Source organism: the organism of the source record quoted next, unplaced genomic scaffold, assembly GCF_019419815.1.
Source record: "Pyrus x bretschneideri cultivar Hongxiangsu unplaced genomic scaffold, Pyrus_bretschneideri_v1 Contig68, whole genome shotgun sequence".
NCBI lineage: Eukaryota > Viridiplantae > Streptophyta > Magnoliopsida > Rosales > Rosaceae > Pyrus > Pyrus x bretschneideri.
The window spans coordinates 2,101,653-2,121,114 of record NW_025999807.1 but is presented as its reverse complement, the minus strand read 5'-3'; the positions used below and the strand labels follow the sequence as shown (position 1 = coordinate 2,121,114).

The following is a 19,462-nucleotide window of genomic DNA, read 5'->3' as shown; positions in this document are numbered from 1 at the left end:
CTTATCCCTCACTGGAATGAAATGTGCTGACTTAGTAAGCCGATCAACAATCACTCAAATGCCGTCAAAACCATTATGTGTACGCGGAAGCTTATACACAAAATCCATAGTAATGTTTTCCCATTTCCACTCCGGAACGGGAAGCGGCTGCAATAACCCAAACGGCTTCTTCCTTTCCGCTTTAACTTGCTGACAAACAGCACACCTACTCACATACTCAGCTATCTCCTTCTTCATACCCGGCCAATAATAAAATAGTCGAATGGTATGATACATTTTAGTAGCTCCTGGATGCATAGCATAAGCCGAGATATGTGCTTCATCAAGAATTGCTTTCTTTAAATCCAAATTATTAGGCACAAACGTCTTACCTTCCTGCATCAGCATGCCATCCGAATCACGAACTCTGAGGTCTCTTCTCCTCCCTTGATCTCGAGCTTGGACTATTTCTTGAGTTTCCTCATCAGTTACCTGAGCTTCAAGCACCCGATCAACTAAAATTGGCCTAACTTGAAAATTAGCAAGTAAAGCCACCTCTTGATCTTCTGCCTCCAAACTCACTCCCGTAGATCTTAATCTGCCAGAAGAGGAATGCGACTAGCATACAACGAATTGATACGGCCCTGAGATTTCCTGTTAAGTGCATCAGCCATTACATTTGCACGACCAAGGTGATAATCAATCGTGCAGTCATAGTCACTAAGCAGTTCCAACCACCTCCGCTGACGAAGATTAAGATCCCTCTGCATAAAAAGATACTGAAGACTCTTATGATCTGTAAAGATCTTACATTTCTATCCATAAAGGTAATGTCTCCACAACTTCAACGCAAAAATAATGGCGACTAACTCCAAATCATGTGTAGGGTAATTCAACTCATGAGGTTTCAATTGTCGTGAAGCATAAGCAATTACCCTACCATGCTGCATCAACACACATCCCAGACCATTCAAAGAAGCATTACTATAGACCTCGAAATCACTGCTATGGTCCGGGAGCGCCAAAACAGGTGCATGAGTGAGACAATACTTCAACTGCTGGAAACTCTGCTCACACTTATCATCCCACTCAAATTTAATGTCTTTCCTCGTTAATCTCGTCAGTGGTAAAGCAATCACAGAAAAATCCTTAACAGACCGTCGATAATACCTTGCTAAACTAAGGAAACTCCTCACCTCAGTGACGGTTCGCGGTTGCTCCCACTTCTCCACAGCTGCCACCTTTTGAGGATCCACCAAGATACCCTGAGCTTAAATGACGTGCCCCAAAAATGTAACTTGGTCTAACCAAAACTGGCACTTGCTAAACTTAGCATACAATTGGTGTTCCCTCAACCTTTTCAGCACCAAAGTAAGATGTCGAACATGCTCCGCCTTAGACTTAGAATACACCAGAATGTCGTCGATGAAAACAATAACAAACCTATCCAAATATGGTTGGAATACTTGGTTCATCAAATCCATAAAAGCAGCTGGTGCATTCGTCAATCCAAATGGTATAACTAGAAACTCGTAATGACCATAACGAGTCCTGAAAGCCGTCTTAGGAACATCATCCATACTAATTTTCAGCTGATAATATCCAGACCTCAAGTCAATCTTGAAGAATACACAAGCACCTTGAAGCTGATCAAATAAATCATCAATACGTGGCAACAGATAACGGTTCTTAATCGCTCCCCGATAATTGCCGGTAATCAAAACATAGCCTCAAAGTTTCGTCTTTCTTTCCACAAACAACACTGGAGCTCCTCAAGGTGAAGTACTAGGCTGAATAAAACCCTTATCCGCTAGTTCCTGCAACTGAACTTCAATTCCCTCAACTCAGTAGGAGCCATACGATAGGGAGTCAAAGATATAGGATTAGTACCTGGAAGCAACTCAATGGTGAACTCCATGTCTCGGTCTGGTGGCAAACCAGGTAAATCCTCAGGGAAAACATCAGGAAAATGTCTGACTACCCTTACATCCTCCACACTATTAGGAACAACATCATCCAACACCACATGAGTTAAGTACCCCTGGCAACCTTTAGATAACAACCTTTTCGCTCGCACAGCCGAAATAACACCATGTCTCACCCCACTCTGCTCGCCCACAAAAGTAACCATAGGTAATCCAGAAAGATGGAAAGTAACTATTTTCCCGTAGCAATCAATATTAGCACGATTGAAATGCAACCAATTCGTGCCCAGAATCACATCAAAGTCAACAATATCCAATAGGATAAGATCAGCTGGCATAATAACATCATTCACCATCACTGGACATCCTGGGTACACACAATCTACAATACATCTCTCCCCTCTAGGCATAGCAAACTTTAAATCATACCTTAGAGGTGTAGGGCGAGGTTGCGTCACTTGAGCAAATGTATGAGAAATCACAGAATGTGTAGCACCACAGTCAATTAATACTTTAGCAAAATAACCAAGGATATTTAACGTACCCATGATCAAGTCAGGATTGTTTTGAGTGTCCTGTAGAGAGATGTTGTGAATACGCCTCTGGTCTGCTGCCGTCCACCACGACCTCTGCTCGTCTGGCCACCACAACTTTGTATACCACGCCCCTGACTGGGCTGACCAGACTGCCTCGAAGACCCTACACTACTCGTAGCAATCTCCCCCTGCTGAGATTGTCCTCCCTAAAACCACTGAGACCCGCCTGCTGGAACTGGAGGATACGACATATAGCCACCAGAATACTGGGGATAACCAACCTGAGAATATGGATCCTGGGGATATGGATACTGTCCTGAGGCATAAGGAACAGCATCACCCTGATAGTAATAGGCATCACCTCGACCCATCTGCCCGTAGCTACCAGGACCAGGAACCTGCTGGATCGGTCCAGGTGGTGGCAAGAAAGTTTGCTGGGGCCTCTGCTGACTTTGGGGACAATTTGCAGCCCGATGTCCCATCTGTCCACTAGTAAAGCAACCACCACTGCCTCACCTACACTCACCAAAATGTCGATTATTACACCTGCGGCAAACTGGGGCCCTACCTCTACCAGCATCACCCTGCCTCTGGCCTTTAGCACCACCAGCAAACCTACCACCACGACCCTGACCAGTGGCACTAAAACCACCGCTAGAAAAGCTAGAACTAGTGCTGCCCCTCTTGAAGTTCTGGGTCCTACGAGGTCCGAGCGACGCCTGACCCTTGCCCTTATCATCTTTCCTCTAGTTACCGTCTTTCTCTTCCTCCTCACTTTTCCTGGGCATATTCTCGGAATCCTCAATTCTCAGCAGAATCTCATAAAACTCCTGGTAGGTGTCACAAGGGGTAGTGGTCGCCATCGAACGCCACTTCTTCTTAGTGCCTAAACGGAAATGACGAAGCATCTCCGCTGGATTGCCAGCAACATCCAGATGATAGAGAGACAGATCAGTAAACCTCCGGTAGTACTCTTTTACTGTCAACTTCCCCTGTCTTAACTGAGTGAATTCTTGCTTTTTGCGGTTAATATACTCAGGATACACAAATCTTCTCCTGAACAGCTCTTTGAATACATCCCAATCATTCCTCTCCGCTGGAGATAAACGACAAACCTCCTGCTCCCATTAGGATGCAGAATCCTTACCCAAAAACCACGATGTCGTCTCTACCCACTTCTCAACAGGGAGATTCCCTTGATTATGCAGAACATTAAAGGTCTTCTCAATATGTTCTAGCCACCGCTCCGCACCTTCAAAGCCCTTGTGGCCCTCAAATTTCTCCAACTTCAGATTGTACATAGTCTCCAGAGGAGTCCGCTGGGGAGGGCAGAGCGCCGACTGAATAGCTGTAGCGATAGCTTCCCCCAGCTGGGCTACATCGGGGAAACTAGGCTCAACCGAGCAACGTGGTTCCTGACGAGGCGTATAATTCTGACAGAAGACACCAAAACCATTAAAATACTCACAAAAGTACAGGACTGCCAAACCTATGCTCTGATACCAAACTGACACACCCCGACCGAGATCAAGGCATGCTGGCCGTCACGTGGAAATGAAGTAACCATGTGCACAGTACGGAAGCTAATAAAATAATAATAAAAGTACGAATAAATAAAAACCAGCTATACACAAAGTAAGAACATACATGTGCAAGCATAGGTGTGAAAACATAAAATTCAGAGCACGGAAGACCTAATGCAGTCCGGGAGAAACAACACTATATAAACACACCCAAAGGTGGTCCTACACTGGTGATAATCTGTCAGATATGTCGGGAAAATCCTCTGGGAAGCCACCACAAGTGCTAGCCAACTAGAACCTGGAGGGGCGCAAAACAGAAAGCGTGAGTGGGCAAAAACAAAGCTTTTCAAAAACCATTTCATAAACAAAGTTCTAACCCCTCGCCGTAAAACCTGTATACTTTCAAGAAAATAGAATATACATACATATATATATATATATAAGTCATGCTATGCCATGCCAAATGTCTCGAAATAAAATGCAAGTACTCCAGTAATGCCAAAACAATGCCATGTAATCTGTCAGCTGGAGTCACCTAACGTAACCTGTACGGCTGAATATAGAGCTCAAATCTCCATCTCACTAACTATACCTACACACGAGTCAAAACCACCTAAAGTGGTCTATACGACAGGACTGAGTGTATAATAAGTACGCTCAAGTGCTACGATCACGTGAAGGCTGAGCGAATAATCGCGGGTCACCTACGAGTCAGAACCACCTAAAGTGGTCTGTACGACAGGACTGTGCACCTAAGTTGGATCTAAGATCAGCATGTGGTGTGGGAGGTGAACATCACGTGAAGGACTGTGCCCAACTCTGGGCGGGAGCACTAACACCAGGGGTGCATGTTATGACCTCTCTATGCATCTTAAATTACTATTGAACATAAACATAAACCATAACTTACCTGGCGCTTACCTGTGCGTCCGCAGCACCAACATACACACATATATATATGCTACTAATAATGCATAAACAAACGGCAAACATAATGCATGGCATATAAACGTATAAACGTTTCAATTCACTTTCTGGGAAAAACATAAGTATATAGGTATATACGGAAAACCAAAAGCCCACTCACTGATATGTAGAAGGGTCATAACCCCCTTGCCTCGAGTGACCGCGCTTGTCCTCGGGATAGGTCTCACCTATATGCGAAACAACTATAAAAACGTTAATTTTAAAGCACATAACCAACCATACGAAATAACTTCTCATACAAAGCTCAATTAGGGTGTATGAATAAACCAACGTGATCTACTCAACCTCAGGAACATCCCCATATTTTTAGAAAATTTTTCCGACACCGCACGCGCCGCCCATGCGCAGGCACGTGCCTGGCACACTAACGGCGTCAGTTAACGCCGTCAGGAATATTCCGTTAACTCTGATGGAATCCGTTAACGTTGTTAGGAATATTCTGTCCAAACTGACAGAATATTCCGTCGTCTTCTCCGACCAAACTCCAGCGCCGAAAAACCGTGAAATTTTTAAAACCTTGTATCTTCTTCGTTTTTCAATCAAATTTCACAAAATTGGTACCAAAATGAAGCTTACAACAAGAGGAACAAATCCATACCACTTTCAAGCACTAAAACCCGCGGAATCTCGTCGGGAAAACACCACCAACTCCGGCCAAATTGTAACTCACGATCCCGACGTCCAAAACCTTCAAACGAACCACCACAAGCCTCCTAAGGACCTCACCAAGCTTCCTACAAGCTTGAAATTCCCAAAAACACAAGAATTAACGTGTGCATGGACAGTGACCAAATCGAGGGATCCCGAGTTCGATGTGAAAACAAAGGTATCCTTACCTGAAATGGGTATGGTTGAACTCCTAAGGACCTCACGAGCACGAATATGTAATTTGTTTCCTCGATCTGTGAAGGTTTCAAGGGTTTTGGGTGTGTTCGTACAAAAAGGATAGGAAAAGGAGAGAGAGAGAGAGCTCAGGACAAGGCAAAGAGAGAGAGAGAGAGGAATGTGTGTGGATGCGTGTGTGGTCCAAAATCCACCAACCAAAAACAACCACACAAAGAAAAACCATGCTAGGGGTAAAACCGTCATTTCACCCCTACGGTACGAAAAGTCCGGGACGGGCTATCACAGCCTAGGCAGACTAGGTGTATTTAAGTAAATTTATTGTATGTTGTATAAATAAGTGCCTATTTATACTTTAAAAACATACATAATTATATTGAGATACCTAAATTGCAAAATAAAATGACGTATAAATTGTAAAATATTAGAACATATTGAAAACATGGGGAATAAGCGTATAATGAGTGTTTTCCAAGTATTCAACAAGTCCCTTACATTTTTTTAAAAAATTAAAATGCAAAATAAAAGTGATCTATTTTCTGTCTAAGTTTATTGAAAACATGGGGAATAAGTGTATAATGAGTGTTCATCCCAGTATTCAATAAGTCTCTTACATTTTATTGAAAACTTAAAATGCAAAATGAAAGTTATCTATTTTTTGTCTAAGTGAGAGTCGAGACCTAGGCGGGCTAGGACACCTTAGCCGATTTTGATGCACTTTCTTAATTTTCAAACGCATAGGAACTAATCGGGGAGTTGGGCAGCCGCCTTGCATCTAGGTAGGGCCTAAGCGGCACTAGGTGGGGATTTTTCGAACAATGAGGACAACTAGGATGCCTCAGGTTTAATGATAAATTTGTATTACAATGAACAATGTCTTATCGACATGAGTGTATCTTGTATACACACATAATGACTTATTATATGCTTGCATTGAGTGAACTTAATCCTCATTAAGCACCTATGGGTCATTTTTAGGCTATTTCCAATGCACCAGAAAAATTAAAAATTGACAATTTCTTTCTACTGCAGTTAAAAAGTTAGAGTCATACGACTATAGAGCCAAGTGCAAAATCATTATTTGATTAGGCACTTCACTCAAATATTTATATATGACCATGCATTTGACTTTTATTTGATGTGCATTAGAGGCAAGGTTCTAAAAGACGCTATACGCTAGTCGGGTAGCGAGCTGGGGTTTAGCACCTAGGTGGACTAGGCAAATTTAAGTAAATCTATTATATTTCGTGTAAATAAGTGTATGTTTATACTTAAAATATATATAATTACATCATAAATTGCAAAATAGAATGTCATATATATTATGAAGTATTGAAACATAATAAAAACATGGGGAAGAAACATATAATGTGTGTTCATTTAAGTATTCAACAACTTTCTTACAATTTATTAAAAAAATAATAATGCAAAATGAAAGTTATTTATTTTCTGTCTAAGTGAGTCGCAACTTAGGTGGGTCTGGGTAGGCTGGGCAGACACCTCAACAAGTCTAGATGCCCTTTTTAAATTTTCAAATGCCTAAACATTAATCGGGATAGTGGCCAACCGCCTAGCGCATAGGCTCCTAGGCGGTGCTAGGCGGAAATTTTTTAGAACAATGTTAGAGTATTTATACAATATTTAGAGTGAACTTTGACTTTAAATTTAATTATATAACCTTTAATTATTAGATTGAAGATAACCAAAGAAATTCAAAACCAATTAGTACTTGACATATTGTAATATTCTCATCCACTTCTTGGGTTAATATATCAAAACAAAATTCAAAATTAATTAGTACTATGAGATGGACATGGTAATACAGGAAGAAATTTGAAACGTTTGTATCACTTATCTTATTTTCGTTCATTTCGTCTTATTTTTACAAAAAAAAAAAAAAAAAATTACTGTGTCTAGAATATAAAGTGGTATATTATATGTCATTATTATTTATATGTAATTTTTTTTTTTTCAAGTATTCGTTTACTTATAAAATAACATATGATTACACATGGCTTACTAGCCTTGTTACGAACAAACTAAAAATCTCTCCACCTTTTGCCATCAGTGTTGTGAACACACGCCACTCGCTTTCTCTCTCTCCCTCTCTATCTCCTCACAAAGTCGCCGCCACGACAACTAACACCAACGAACAACACCACAAACAAATAAATAGAAACGCCGAGAAATACCAAAAATAAATAAAAAAGGAGAAACGTTTCTTTTCTAAAAAATCTGCGATGAACGATCAGCATCCACGGCTGAACCACCTCCGCAGCACCTCCCAGCTCCTCCGACAAGCCACGACGTCGTTCGCTGGCAACCTCTTCACCTTCGTCTTCCTCTCCCTCCTCATCTTCTCCTTCCGCACGGTCGTCGAAAATGGGACCCACCTTCTCACCTCCTTCGTCGACCGCGACCCTTCTCTCAAATCCCTCCTCTCCCGCCTCGACCTCGCTGGCGCCGGCAATACCAACCACCGCTCTCCCAGATCTCCGGCCGAGACCCCTTCTCCAATCACTCTCCGCCGGCGACACCGCCCATTTCTTCACCTCACCCGCGTCGGAACCTTAGACGACGATTTCTTCTCCGGCGATGACGACGACGCTCGCTCCCTCTTCGGCCCCAATCGGATCGCCCCAATCCTCATTTTCTCCTCCTCCTCTCACTCCACCTCCAAATTAGGGTTTAATGGAACTTACGGGACTAGGGTTTCTGAAATTGTGAGCTCCAGCCTCACGTTCAAGGCCGAGAAATTCACCATTTCCGATGACAGAGCTAGAGGCAGGGATGGCGACGGAGAAAGCAATGAAGGGGAGGAGAAAGGCGGCGATGAAGAAATGGACGATCGGGCCGTCGATTTGCAATTCTTGATCAACGGATTGGAGCTGGGTCGCCGGGACGTGGCGACGTTGTTCTTCCTTGTGAGTTTCTTATCTGCAGCTTACGGTTGGGTAATTCTAGGGTTTCTTGTAACGTATTCATGGGTTCTTGGCATTGTTTTTACAACAGTTGTAAATGATCTGATCGGGCGGTTTACTTCGTTTTTTGGTCTGGTTTGGGATGGGTCCAGATTGGGCATCAAGAGGCTCTCTGGGTTCATTCTCATGAGGTGGGCGGTGAGAGATGCTCTCACTCAGCTTCTGGGATTGTGGTATTTCGGTGAAATTGAGGACCAGTACTCTTTTTTCAAGCTGTTTATTAGGTTAAAGTTGATGCCTTTTTCGGTTATGCCTCCCTGGATTCGAGGTTATGAGAAGGAGCTTACTGGGTTTTTGTTTGTATGGTACTTGTTGGATACATTGGTGGCATTCGTATTTGCTGTCGATGCTTGGGTTGCTATAATGGATTCGAGGAAGAGTGGGAGAGAAATTGTCAAGGAAGGCTGTTATTTAATGTTGTCAATGTTGAGCCAAGCTATCCAAATCAAGTGTTTGGAATCTGTACTTTGTGGGGGATCTGTAAGATGGGTTTTAACTCGAATTTGTGGAAGATCGTTTGCCAAGCTCTTTCAGTCGACTGTTGAAGTTTATTTTATGGTATCCTGGCTCATATTTTACTTTGCAGCTAGGGCGAGGTGTCGAGATGCTAGTTCTCAGGGGGAGAGGATTGGAGCACTAGATTGAGGGCCTTAGGTGATACTTGGCAGTAATTGGCTGGCAGTTTCTCTTGCAGGCTTCAATAGCAACACTACATTACTGGTAATCTTTCAGTGCTCTGTGTTCCTGCTTTGGATTCGCTGATATTCTGCACTGCCATTGTTTGGTGTAGTTTGCTAGACAGATGTTGAATGTACTTTACCTTGAGCCAGTATACTACTTGTGTATTACCTTGCACAAGAATCCTTCATGTGTAAATGACGTTGCTATCATTGTTTTAATTCTCCGCAGTTTATGTTACTTTTTATGATGATAATGAAAGAAATCAGAGTTGTCATTGTGATAGTGACTTAGATTGTTGTAGTATTGATCTTTATGTCATTTTAATTATGGAAGAATTTCTTTTTTAAGTATGCCATTTTTTCATGTTTGTTATACACATTGCACAGAATTTCTGAATGCGCCTTAATTTACTGTTATGGATCACCATATATGGATGTATTAGTGTTTGTCTTATGGTAAAACAAATGTGATGAGAAAACTAGAGGACCCTTGGGAGTGTATATATATTTGCATATTCTTCAGGTCTGCTGTGCAGGTGGACGAGTTTAGGGTTATTTTGCTACAACAATCATATGAAATGCGTATAAGTATCAAGGACCGTTTTCAGAGGTGGACTCCGAATACTATGTACTTTTAATGTGGTCTTTGCTGATTGAATAGGTTTTTTGTTGGACATGCCAATCGTTGATTTAATGTATTTTTACTTTAAGAAGTATTTAAATAGTGAAATTGTTTATAACCTGCATGGATTCATTTTTGGTCTTCTTTAAGGATGAAGAATTTATGTTGGAATAAACGTGACTGGCACCATTTGGAGATTACCATGTATATGTAGATACTTGAGTTCCCCTGCTTTTCTGTGGACCTTCGTAGGGTTGGTGGATGCTCTGGAAAATGATTTAAGCTTTGGGTGTGGAATCATTCATAATATTGCCATATATATATATGCATATACAACTAATCCATTGGACTTGATTATTCTAGCAAACAAATGCAAATGCTTCCAATGCTCGTCTATTGACTTTGAATAAATCAAGACATCATCAATATAAACAATCGAAAAATGACTGTATTGATTAAAAATATCATTCATAATATTTTGAAATTCACTTGGGGCATTCTTTAGGCCAAAAGGCATTACATTCCATTCATAGTGTCCGAAAGGAGTTGCAAAAGTTGTTTTGTATTTATCAGATTCATGAACTTGAATTTGCCAAAAACCTGATTTCATATCAAATTTGGAAAAAATAACTGCTTGAGAAAGTCTCTTTATCAAATCTCTTTTGTTGGGGATTGGATACCGAATCCATTCCAAAATTTCATTCAATGGTTTATAGTTAATGACTAATCGAGGAGTACCTCCTTCTAATTCTTCGTTCTTTTGAACATAAAATGCAGGGCATGACCATGGTGACTTACTTTTACGGATAATTCCTTTATATATACACACACATATATATTCATTATTTACAAGGACTGTTGTTTACATAGGATTAGGACCCCTGACTTTGGTGTTGGATCCTTTAGATCACTGTCAGACTTATTTCTCCTATCTTGAATGTGTTCGTTTGCTATTCGTCTTGCATGTTCAAGCTGCATCTGTCAAGGCTATGCGAATTTGGCATGCGGTTAAGGTGCTAAAAAATGCAATGAATTGAGCTAAACAGTTGAGAGGTCTGGTGCTCGAAATGTAGATGAACATAGTTTACAATCATATATTTTGAAGCTTCTTCTCTTCTTTTATGTGGTCGGAGTACAATTTGAGGTCTCTAATAGCCTGTTTTATGTAGAAACAGACTTTGATGTTGAAGAAGGCAAGTCTATATCGTCTCCTTGCTAGAATTGAAGCCGCCGCTTGGCTGAAACCCAGTTTTTAAACCAATTTCGCGGCAGTGATGACCGATGAACACTCACTCCATTAGTGATGTTCAAGTCGTCGTTCCACTCAGACAAAATCAAGAAAGAATTTTTTGTTAGTCGATAACAAGTCCCGTCTCTTCAAACAAACATAGAATCTGGTCTTCCAGCTTCCACTGTTGAATTTGATAGAGTTTATGTTTGAATAAGTGATGAGCTTTGTAGGTTTAACTTGTCCTTGGCTTCTCTGTTCATTTCCTAATTGGCAGCATTCCTCTCTGTAATTTCATGTCCATATGACCTTGGCTTGAATTCTGCAGATCCCACACTGCTGACAAACAATGACTTCAATATTTTGTATATCAGGAAAGGAAGCTCATTAAGCTAAGTTGTCATATTTTCAGGAATTAATACGACAAACATGTCACTTAGTACTAGTGGTATTATTCTTTATTTGTAAGTGAAAGGTCTTAGGTTCGATTCTCGCAAAAGCAAATTTGAATCACCTTATTTCTAGTTCATTGTGAGGCTAAGTTCATATCTCCCTTTTAGTGAGATAATATTGTTTGTTCCAAAAAAAAAAAAAAAATTCAGACATAAAAAATTAAATAAAAATCTCAAATATTTAGACCACAACTACAATGTGGGAGATGAGAAATCATGTGGTTTAAATTAAGAGGAATAACTCGTGAAACAATGAAGGGCATAAAGAGAAATGGAAGTGCGAAAATCATTTTATTTTCCTTTTATTTTCAGTGAATACTTGCAACTATTTCAACTGTTTCAATGCTCTTGACTTCCTTTTCTTCAATATTAAAGATTGCGAGATGATTATTTTAGAGTGCTGATAATGATTTTCCTGTAACAATGTCATACCAATAGAAGTGGGAGTTTCGCTCATAAAAGTTGAGCAGTGGTCAAGTACTGTACTTCAGATTTTGGTGCTGATGTACATAGTTTGGAATCTGGACCACTCCAGTTATGTTTCATACACAACAAATTCCAAGCCTATTTAAACAGCAGAGGAAGCAGAACAGAACTTACTAATTTTTGAATTGAATCACAATTAGGTGACCTACAAATTAGAATAATATTAATCTCTTGCAACTCTACATATTGTACAACAACAATAAGGCCATATATTTCTCCTGATTTATTATCATTGGAGCAGAGACCTCATGAGTCAACTAAATACCTCAGTGTTCTTTGTTAGTGCACTCAATTGAATTCTCGGAGACACAGATGAATCCTTCGATGATCATCAGGCGAGCTAGCGCAGCGAACAATGTCGAGGAAAAGGCTCTCATCACACGGGATGTAGAGCTTCGAATCAGCATTGTAATCGTATTCTTCTTGAGCTTGATCGAGCAATGCCTTGAGGAGAGGGTGGTTAAGCAAGGTGATTTTGATCACAAACCTCTTGTGATTTTCACCTACGTAGATTACTAAGTGACCCTTTGGGACATCTTTTGGGATGGAGTTTTCTTCTTGCATGGAAGGCCAGAGAGGCCATTGGCAGCAATTTTCACAGCACGTGGAAGAAGGTATGCTCCCTCCACTCCCTATCTTCCTCCACTTGTTTCCACACACCCTTACAAACTTTCCCTTCATCATTCTTCTTTTTTTCTTTAGCTAAGTATACCCAGAGAGAGAGAGATGAAATAGGTGAGGTGGTAGTGGTTAGTACAAAGATGAAAGGTATATATAGAGGTGGGAGAGGAAGCACTATTTTGGAGCAATAAATGGTTGAAATGATATGTTAGCTATGAGGGAAGCTGAGATGTGATAATTGTGATCATCATGGGGCAACTTCTAAGTGATGGTGTTCTTTCCTTTCAGATTTGCATATTTGCTATCACCGGTTAGATCTGTTATTAACATTTTAAAAGATTGTTTTGCAATATTTCTTATCGCTTGTAGAAAAGAACAAAAGTATACAAAATGACTATTTTGAAGTGCTAATACCATATCATGATAATATGTCAACATTTATTAAGTTATCTAAGCATATTATAGATTATTGATAACCAACAAGTTCTATTGACTTATTATCAACATGTTATGTAACGGTATATAAATGCTTTGCAGTACCGTGCTGTATCCTAAACTTTACTGTAATGCATCTTGATAGGAAATTCTACGAACATGCATCTCATCTCAAAGATTATAATATATAAAACGTGGCACATTTGGCGGCAGGCTTTTCCCCCCTTCTGTTTTTCACAAGAAATCACGGTGCTTGACGAGTGATTTTTGAAGTTCTCGAAGTTAAGACCCCACGGGTTGGGAGAGGAAAAGATAACATATGAGATTAGGATCCGACTGGCAAAGTGTGCGATCCCACTTGCTTGTTCTCCAATTATTTTTGCTCAATTTAATATATATAAATCTGCCAAAAAAAAGAAAGAAAAATCTGCACCAAGATGTTTCATATGCAAAGTTCTAAAAATCGCTAGACGCTAGTTAGACGGTGGGTAAGGATCTAGCGTCTAGGCTGATTTATGTAAATTTATTATATATCTTATAAATAAGTGCCTATTTACACCTAAAAAAACCTATACTTGTATGGATAATAAAAGAATGATAAAATGAAAAAATAGAAGTAGAAGAATATACAAATTATATACATCCAAAAAATTCAATATTTAAAAAACAGTAAGCATATAATCATAATGAGGATGATTTGGATGATAGACTAAATTATTCTTGTTCATGATCCTTGCATTGGATTGGACATAAACTAAATTATTTAACCTTGTTGTATCTAGTTTATTTCTTTTCTTTGTATGTATCTCCTCAAAAGTGCTCCAATTCGTTTCACTATTGGATGAACTTGTAGTAAATCCATCATTTGTAAATTAGGTACACCATTTCCATAAGTATACAATCATGAAACCACAAAAAAAAAAAGCACACAATTAATAAAAAATAAAAAAAAATATTAAAAAAGGGTCTAGGACCGCCTAGCTCCAAACCAATTTTTCGAAACGATTTGCCTAAAATCGGGGCGGGCCTTCACCGCTTAGCGCCTAGATGGCTGCCTAGGCCGATTTTCAAAACATTGTTCATATGTAATTCTTCATAAACAATGGATTAAATTGTGAGAATTTTCTATGGTGTTTCACTGTACTGGAATTTCTTATATTTTGGAGTTTAAATTGTTAAAATTTTGATCAAGGATACAATAATTAATATTCAATGGTTAAAGATCTGGACTATAAGATACTCTAAAACTCCATCGAATTTTGGTAAATTGTGGTCATTTGTGTATTTTAGTGAAGGAAGGATTCTTTTAGCTGTAACACAAGAAATTATTTTATCTATAACTTTTCTTGATTAGTGTGTGATTTGAGGATAATAAGTGAACTAAGTACAAATTAAATTATTTGATACTGAAAGTTGCTGGAACTTGTTTGGCTGGAATCACATTGGGTGTAAGATAATGTGACATGAGCTAAGGCTTCTACTTTTGGTCTTTCTTTTCTTTTTTTTCTTTTTAAATATATTTATTTCTCCACTAATAACTAATGACATAAAAGATTTTATCAATAATGTGATTATTTACTAGACATTTGAAAATTAACAAATGACGTCTAGATCTGTTCAGGTGTTCGTCTAACTCGCCTAGACACCAACCCGCCTTAGTCACGACTCTTAGTTTGAAAAAAATACAAAACTTTCATTTTGCATTTTATTTTTTCAATGAATTGTAAGAAACTTGTTGAATACTTGGATTAACAATAATTATATGTTTGTTCCCCATGTTTTTAATGTATTCTAATACTTTATAATCTATGTATTTTATTTTACAATTTATGTATCTCAATGTAATTATGTATTTTTAAAGGATAAGCAGACATTTGTTTATATGTTCTATAACAAATTTAATTAAAGTTAAAAAATTGCCTAGACGCCTAGACTAGCACCTAGTATCTTTTAGAACCTTGTGTGATCAACAACTTTTGTTGCTTTTTTTGAATCGAACACTTAAATTAAGTTGTATATATAATTTTATAGCATGCATGCATGTACTATCCGTACAACATTGTTGCTCTGCAGTCTTAAAACGGTTAGCCTGCAGTTTAGATTTGGATAAGTTTTTGCGAATCTCTGCAATATCTGACCTTATAAGCATTCAGCAGAAGAGATGGGCTATGAGTAAGAGAGTACTAAAGGGGATGGATGGATGTGTCCTGCTGGGTTTGCAGAGCATAAGATGGGAGTCACATTTTTAGTCTTATATGGAGAGAGACTAGTTCTCGATTCTTTCAACATTCTCCATTTGCTCACCAACCAAAAGGATCAATTTTAAGGTTTCTCTCTTCAGAAATCATGCATAGATGAATTATACATAAAGACACGATTTAACCTAAATTCGTAAAGTATATTATCTTACCATACTATGAATATATAAATCATTACACTAATTAATTCTTTGCCAAAACACAACATTCATATTTGTCACAGCATAAGCATTGTTTTCTGACAATATTAGTTTGGCAAGACTATCAATGTAAAATAAATGATTGAAGGGATCGAAGAACAATTGAAACCATTAACCACCATTTCGAATAGAACAGCAAGGTGAAGCAGACTCTGTGCCGACGTATGGGAATTTTTTGTCCGTTCCTTCATAATTTACCATCCCAAATGGGATTATAAGATTTTAGGACCTTTTTGGTATTTTATTTTTAAATTTTTTTTATCTGTTTTTTAATTGTATATAAGCAACCTCTAGGTTGGTAGGGCTGTGTCTCTTTTCGATTAATAAACTTATCTCCAAATTGGGTAGATTTCAGATTGTTAGTTGATTCTAGTTTAGGATATGTCGTTCAGTTTTTCTACTACTTTATCACACTGCATTAACTATTATCTATTCTTGATTAGACAACATTAGCATTTTTTTTTTTGAATAATACCATATTTATTGAAATAAGGGAAATACGTATATCAATATGGAGGATGGGGTGCACTATGGACCCCGATAAAATCTTGCCGGGAATTTCAATCCGTACAAAAAAAAAAAATGAGTGTCCCGCACAATTAACAATATAACCATCCTCCAAACAATACAATCATCACAAATTAATTAAGAAACATCCTCAGTTAAAGCATCTTGGACTAAAATTGGTGCGTATCCACACCAAGCCATCTTATATATTGTATGTGTTCTAACGAGTTTAGTAATTAGCCAAGCATTTTCTAGGTATATCCACATATCCTCTATGGCTCGACCTAGTTATCATTGCGGAGTACATACAACTGTACAAGCATCTTAAGGCTCGTTTATAAGTGTGTTTAAAATAAAAGGGTGCTTTTAAGGAAAATAATTTTGGATTCCAAAAGCACTTGAAGTGCTTTCGGCAAGAAGCACCAGTTAAGTGCTTTTCGAGAATTTACTTGCATTTTTACTAAAAATTAGTTCCAAAAATACTTTCACCAAAAACCTTTTAGTTATTTTAAAAGCACTTCAAAATGAACTCTTAGATAAGATAGACCTCTTTGAATCAATCCATATTTAAAATAAAACTTGAAAATGCAAGCAATTGTGGAATGGTGCAGCTTTGTGCATGGTGGATTCTGTGGTTGTGATTCTGAGTGGGTTCAGATGTTTGAATTTTGAAGTTGATTTGCTGAGAGATGAGTGAGTGCCAGCACACTGACTCATCCGCCATAGAGACAAACTTGGCTGTGCTAGGTTGGTTGAAAGAAAGAGTTCCTCTTTCCGACAATTTATCAATTTGACTCAAACTGCCAACACTATTTCTACAGACATGGAGACGGACTGAAAGACGAGTTAATATCCTTGAACTATTCCTCCTGTCAAATCTCATTCAACATTTTCATAAACTCTTCATATCCAGCTATAACTTTTTCCTCTCCGATCTCTTAATCTAAAGAAAAGAAGAAATAATAAATCAACTTCCATTTGTTCAAGACTTTGAAACTATATATGTTTAGAAGCTTTAGTTAAAGCAAGTTAAGATAAATTATTATAACTAAACTCTTTGTTCATTGCTACTTCTTCTTAACACCAAAAGATATGGATCGGCCGAGATTAGAGAGCAGACCCGAGAGCATCCCTCTCCCACAAATGGTTGAGAATATCTCGTTGACTGGTCTCACGTAAACTAGTCTCTTATACAAGGTTGATCTCATTTAAAAAACAGAAAATTAAAAAAGATAGCCCGTAACTATCTATATATAATCAAATGGAATTTTAACTTTCACTTTGCTGGAGTAAAGTTCAAATATCATGGACAAACTTCTTGTATTGAAAAATCGAAACAAACATCACATAATGATGCATCAGATCATATAATGTATATACAGAAATTGAAGCGTGCATGCATGCATGAAGATGGTGGGATCTTATGAGGTGGGTCGTAGACAAAGGTGATAGGGTGGGGGAGCTTAACAAAATGATGTATGTAGTGCACATGAGGTTGGGCAAAAGAAGGCTAGCCTCTCACGGGTGGGTGAGACTGAGAACTGAAGGATCAAGAGACAGATATTTCCGATCAGAAGTCATGTATCATATGCGCATTGCGATATTTTTTTACGGTACCTCGGAGGAATATGAGATATTTTGAATGTTTTAACTGTTAAAATTTTATTTAAAAATACAAAAATTAAAATTTAACAATTAATATATCAATATGCTATAATTCAGAGCATCATAACATTTTTTATTCATTGCAGCCCACAAGCCATATTTTTTTGGATAGAAATGATTTAGTTGGCCTTTCTCTCTCTCTCTCGATCAATGAGGCTCAGCTCCCCCATGCACGTGTATTCGTCAGCTTTTCTTAGCTGTCACCCTGGCACTTCATTTTCCAAGTTCCACCTTCAACCATCTCCCATAACTTCCCATTAATTCCTTCCCATGCTTCCTCTTCGGAAGCAATTCTTCTGTTTCCTTCTTCTTTTACCCATTTCACCCACGTATGATAAGTAAATGTATGTGACTGAAATGTTTTAAAGTTGTTGTATAAGGTTGTAATTGTATTTAAACCTTAAGAGGTAAAATGTAATTTACCCAAAAAAAAAAAAATATTTCTTAACAAGTCATAACGGATCGGGTCATTTTATCTGTTGGGTAAAGTGATCCGACCTATTAAGGACCCATTAAGATAACAGGTGTGACATGACATGACCCGTTAAGATAACAAGTGTTACACAAACACGACATGAAACACAACAAACACAACTCGTTTGCCAGGCCTAGCCACCGACTCAATTAATCTCTAGGTGTTTGAAATGCTTAGGCGCCCGCCTAGACACGCACCTAGGTCGTGACTCTCATTTAGACAAAAAATCAATTAACTTTCATATTGCAATTTTTTTTTTCAAGAAACTGTAAGCGACTTGTTGAATACTTAGATGAACACAAATTATATGCATGTTTCCCATATTTTCATTATGTTCTAATAATTTATAATCTATATGTTATTTTATTTTAAAGTTCATGTATCCTAATGAAATTATGTATTATTTAAGTATAAGCAGACACTTATTTACACGATATATAATAAATTTCCTTAAATCCGCCTAGCTGCCTAAGCGTTAGGGCCTAGCTTGCCGCCTGACTAGCGCCTTGCGTCTTTTAGAACCTTGATTTTTAGCGAATTTTTCAATGACACTTCTAGCTGGTGTTTGCTAATCTAGGTATTAGAAATATGAGAGTACGACAACGCGCACATTAATCAATCATTCCGCTCCAATTGCTGTTCCCTGCCGCAAATCGTTGCCCATCGGCCTTTGCTACTCAGCTCATCGGGCATATACTCTGTGGATCCCATTTAGGGACATGCTTTGCATTTGGGTGGCTTTTTAAGTGTACTTTACACTAATTGGTAGGATTATGAGAGTGCTCATAGTGAGGGTGGTTTGCCACCCCCATTTTCCATTCGTCAATATGGCTTGTTGGTTCTTCTTCTTGGCGGTGGTGGCTTTGCGACGATGGTGTGACTGTTTGGGTAGAGGCAACTGATCCTTTTGTTTAGATTTAAGGGTTGTTTTGGATTGTTGCAGACTTTCTTAACCTTGTTGTAGTCTTCATTTTTAATGAAATTAGTTCTCTTTGGGAAGGAAAAAAAGAGAGAGAGAGAAAAAGATACTTAAGAAACACAATATATTCATGCATGGAA

General features: G+C 38.5%; 2 protein-coding genes across 3 annotated transcripts; one reads left to right on the top strand and one right to left on the bottom strand.

Annotated features, from left to right (window-relative positions):
• The first annotated feature begins 7,847 nt into the window (after positions 1-7,847).
• LOC103945473 lies at positions 7,848-9,737 on the top strand. Of its 2 annotated transcripts, XM_048573447.1 has the most exons (2): positions 7,848-8,717; positions 8,806-8,989. In XM_048573447.1, the coding sequence occupies exons 1-2, from the start codon at positions 8,034-8,036 to the stop codon at positions 8,809-8,811; spliced, it is 690 nt and encodes a 229-aa protein (XP_048429404.1). In that variant the 5' UTR covers positions 7,848-8,033; the 3' UTR covers positions 8,812-8,989. The 2 variants fall into 2 exon arrangements, with proteins under 2 accessions (XP_048429404.1, XP_048429403.1); XM_048573446.1 differs by having other exon boundaries at positions 7,850-9,737.
• Positions 9,738-11,882: 2,145 nt separating this feature from the next.
• On the bottom strand, positions 11,883-12,926 carry LOC125472243 (indole-3-acetic acid-induced protein ARG7-like). The gene has a single exon (XM_048573435.1). It carries the CDS (start codon positions 12,924-12,926, stop codon positions 12,531-12,533), a length of 396 nt encoding a protein of 131 aa, XP_048429392.1. The 3' UTR covers positions 11,883-12,530.
• Between the last annotated feature and the right edge of the window lie 6,536 nt (positions 12,927-19,462).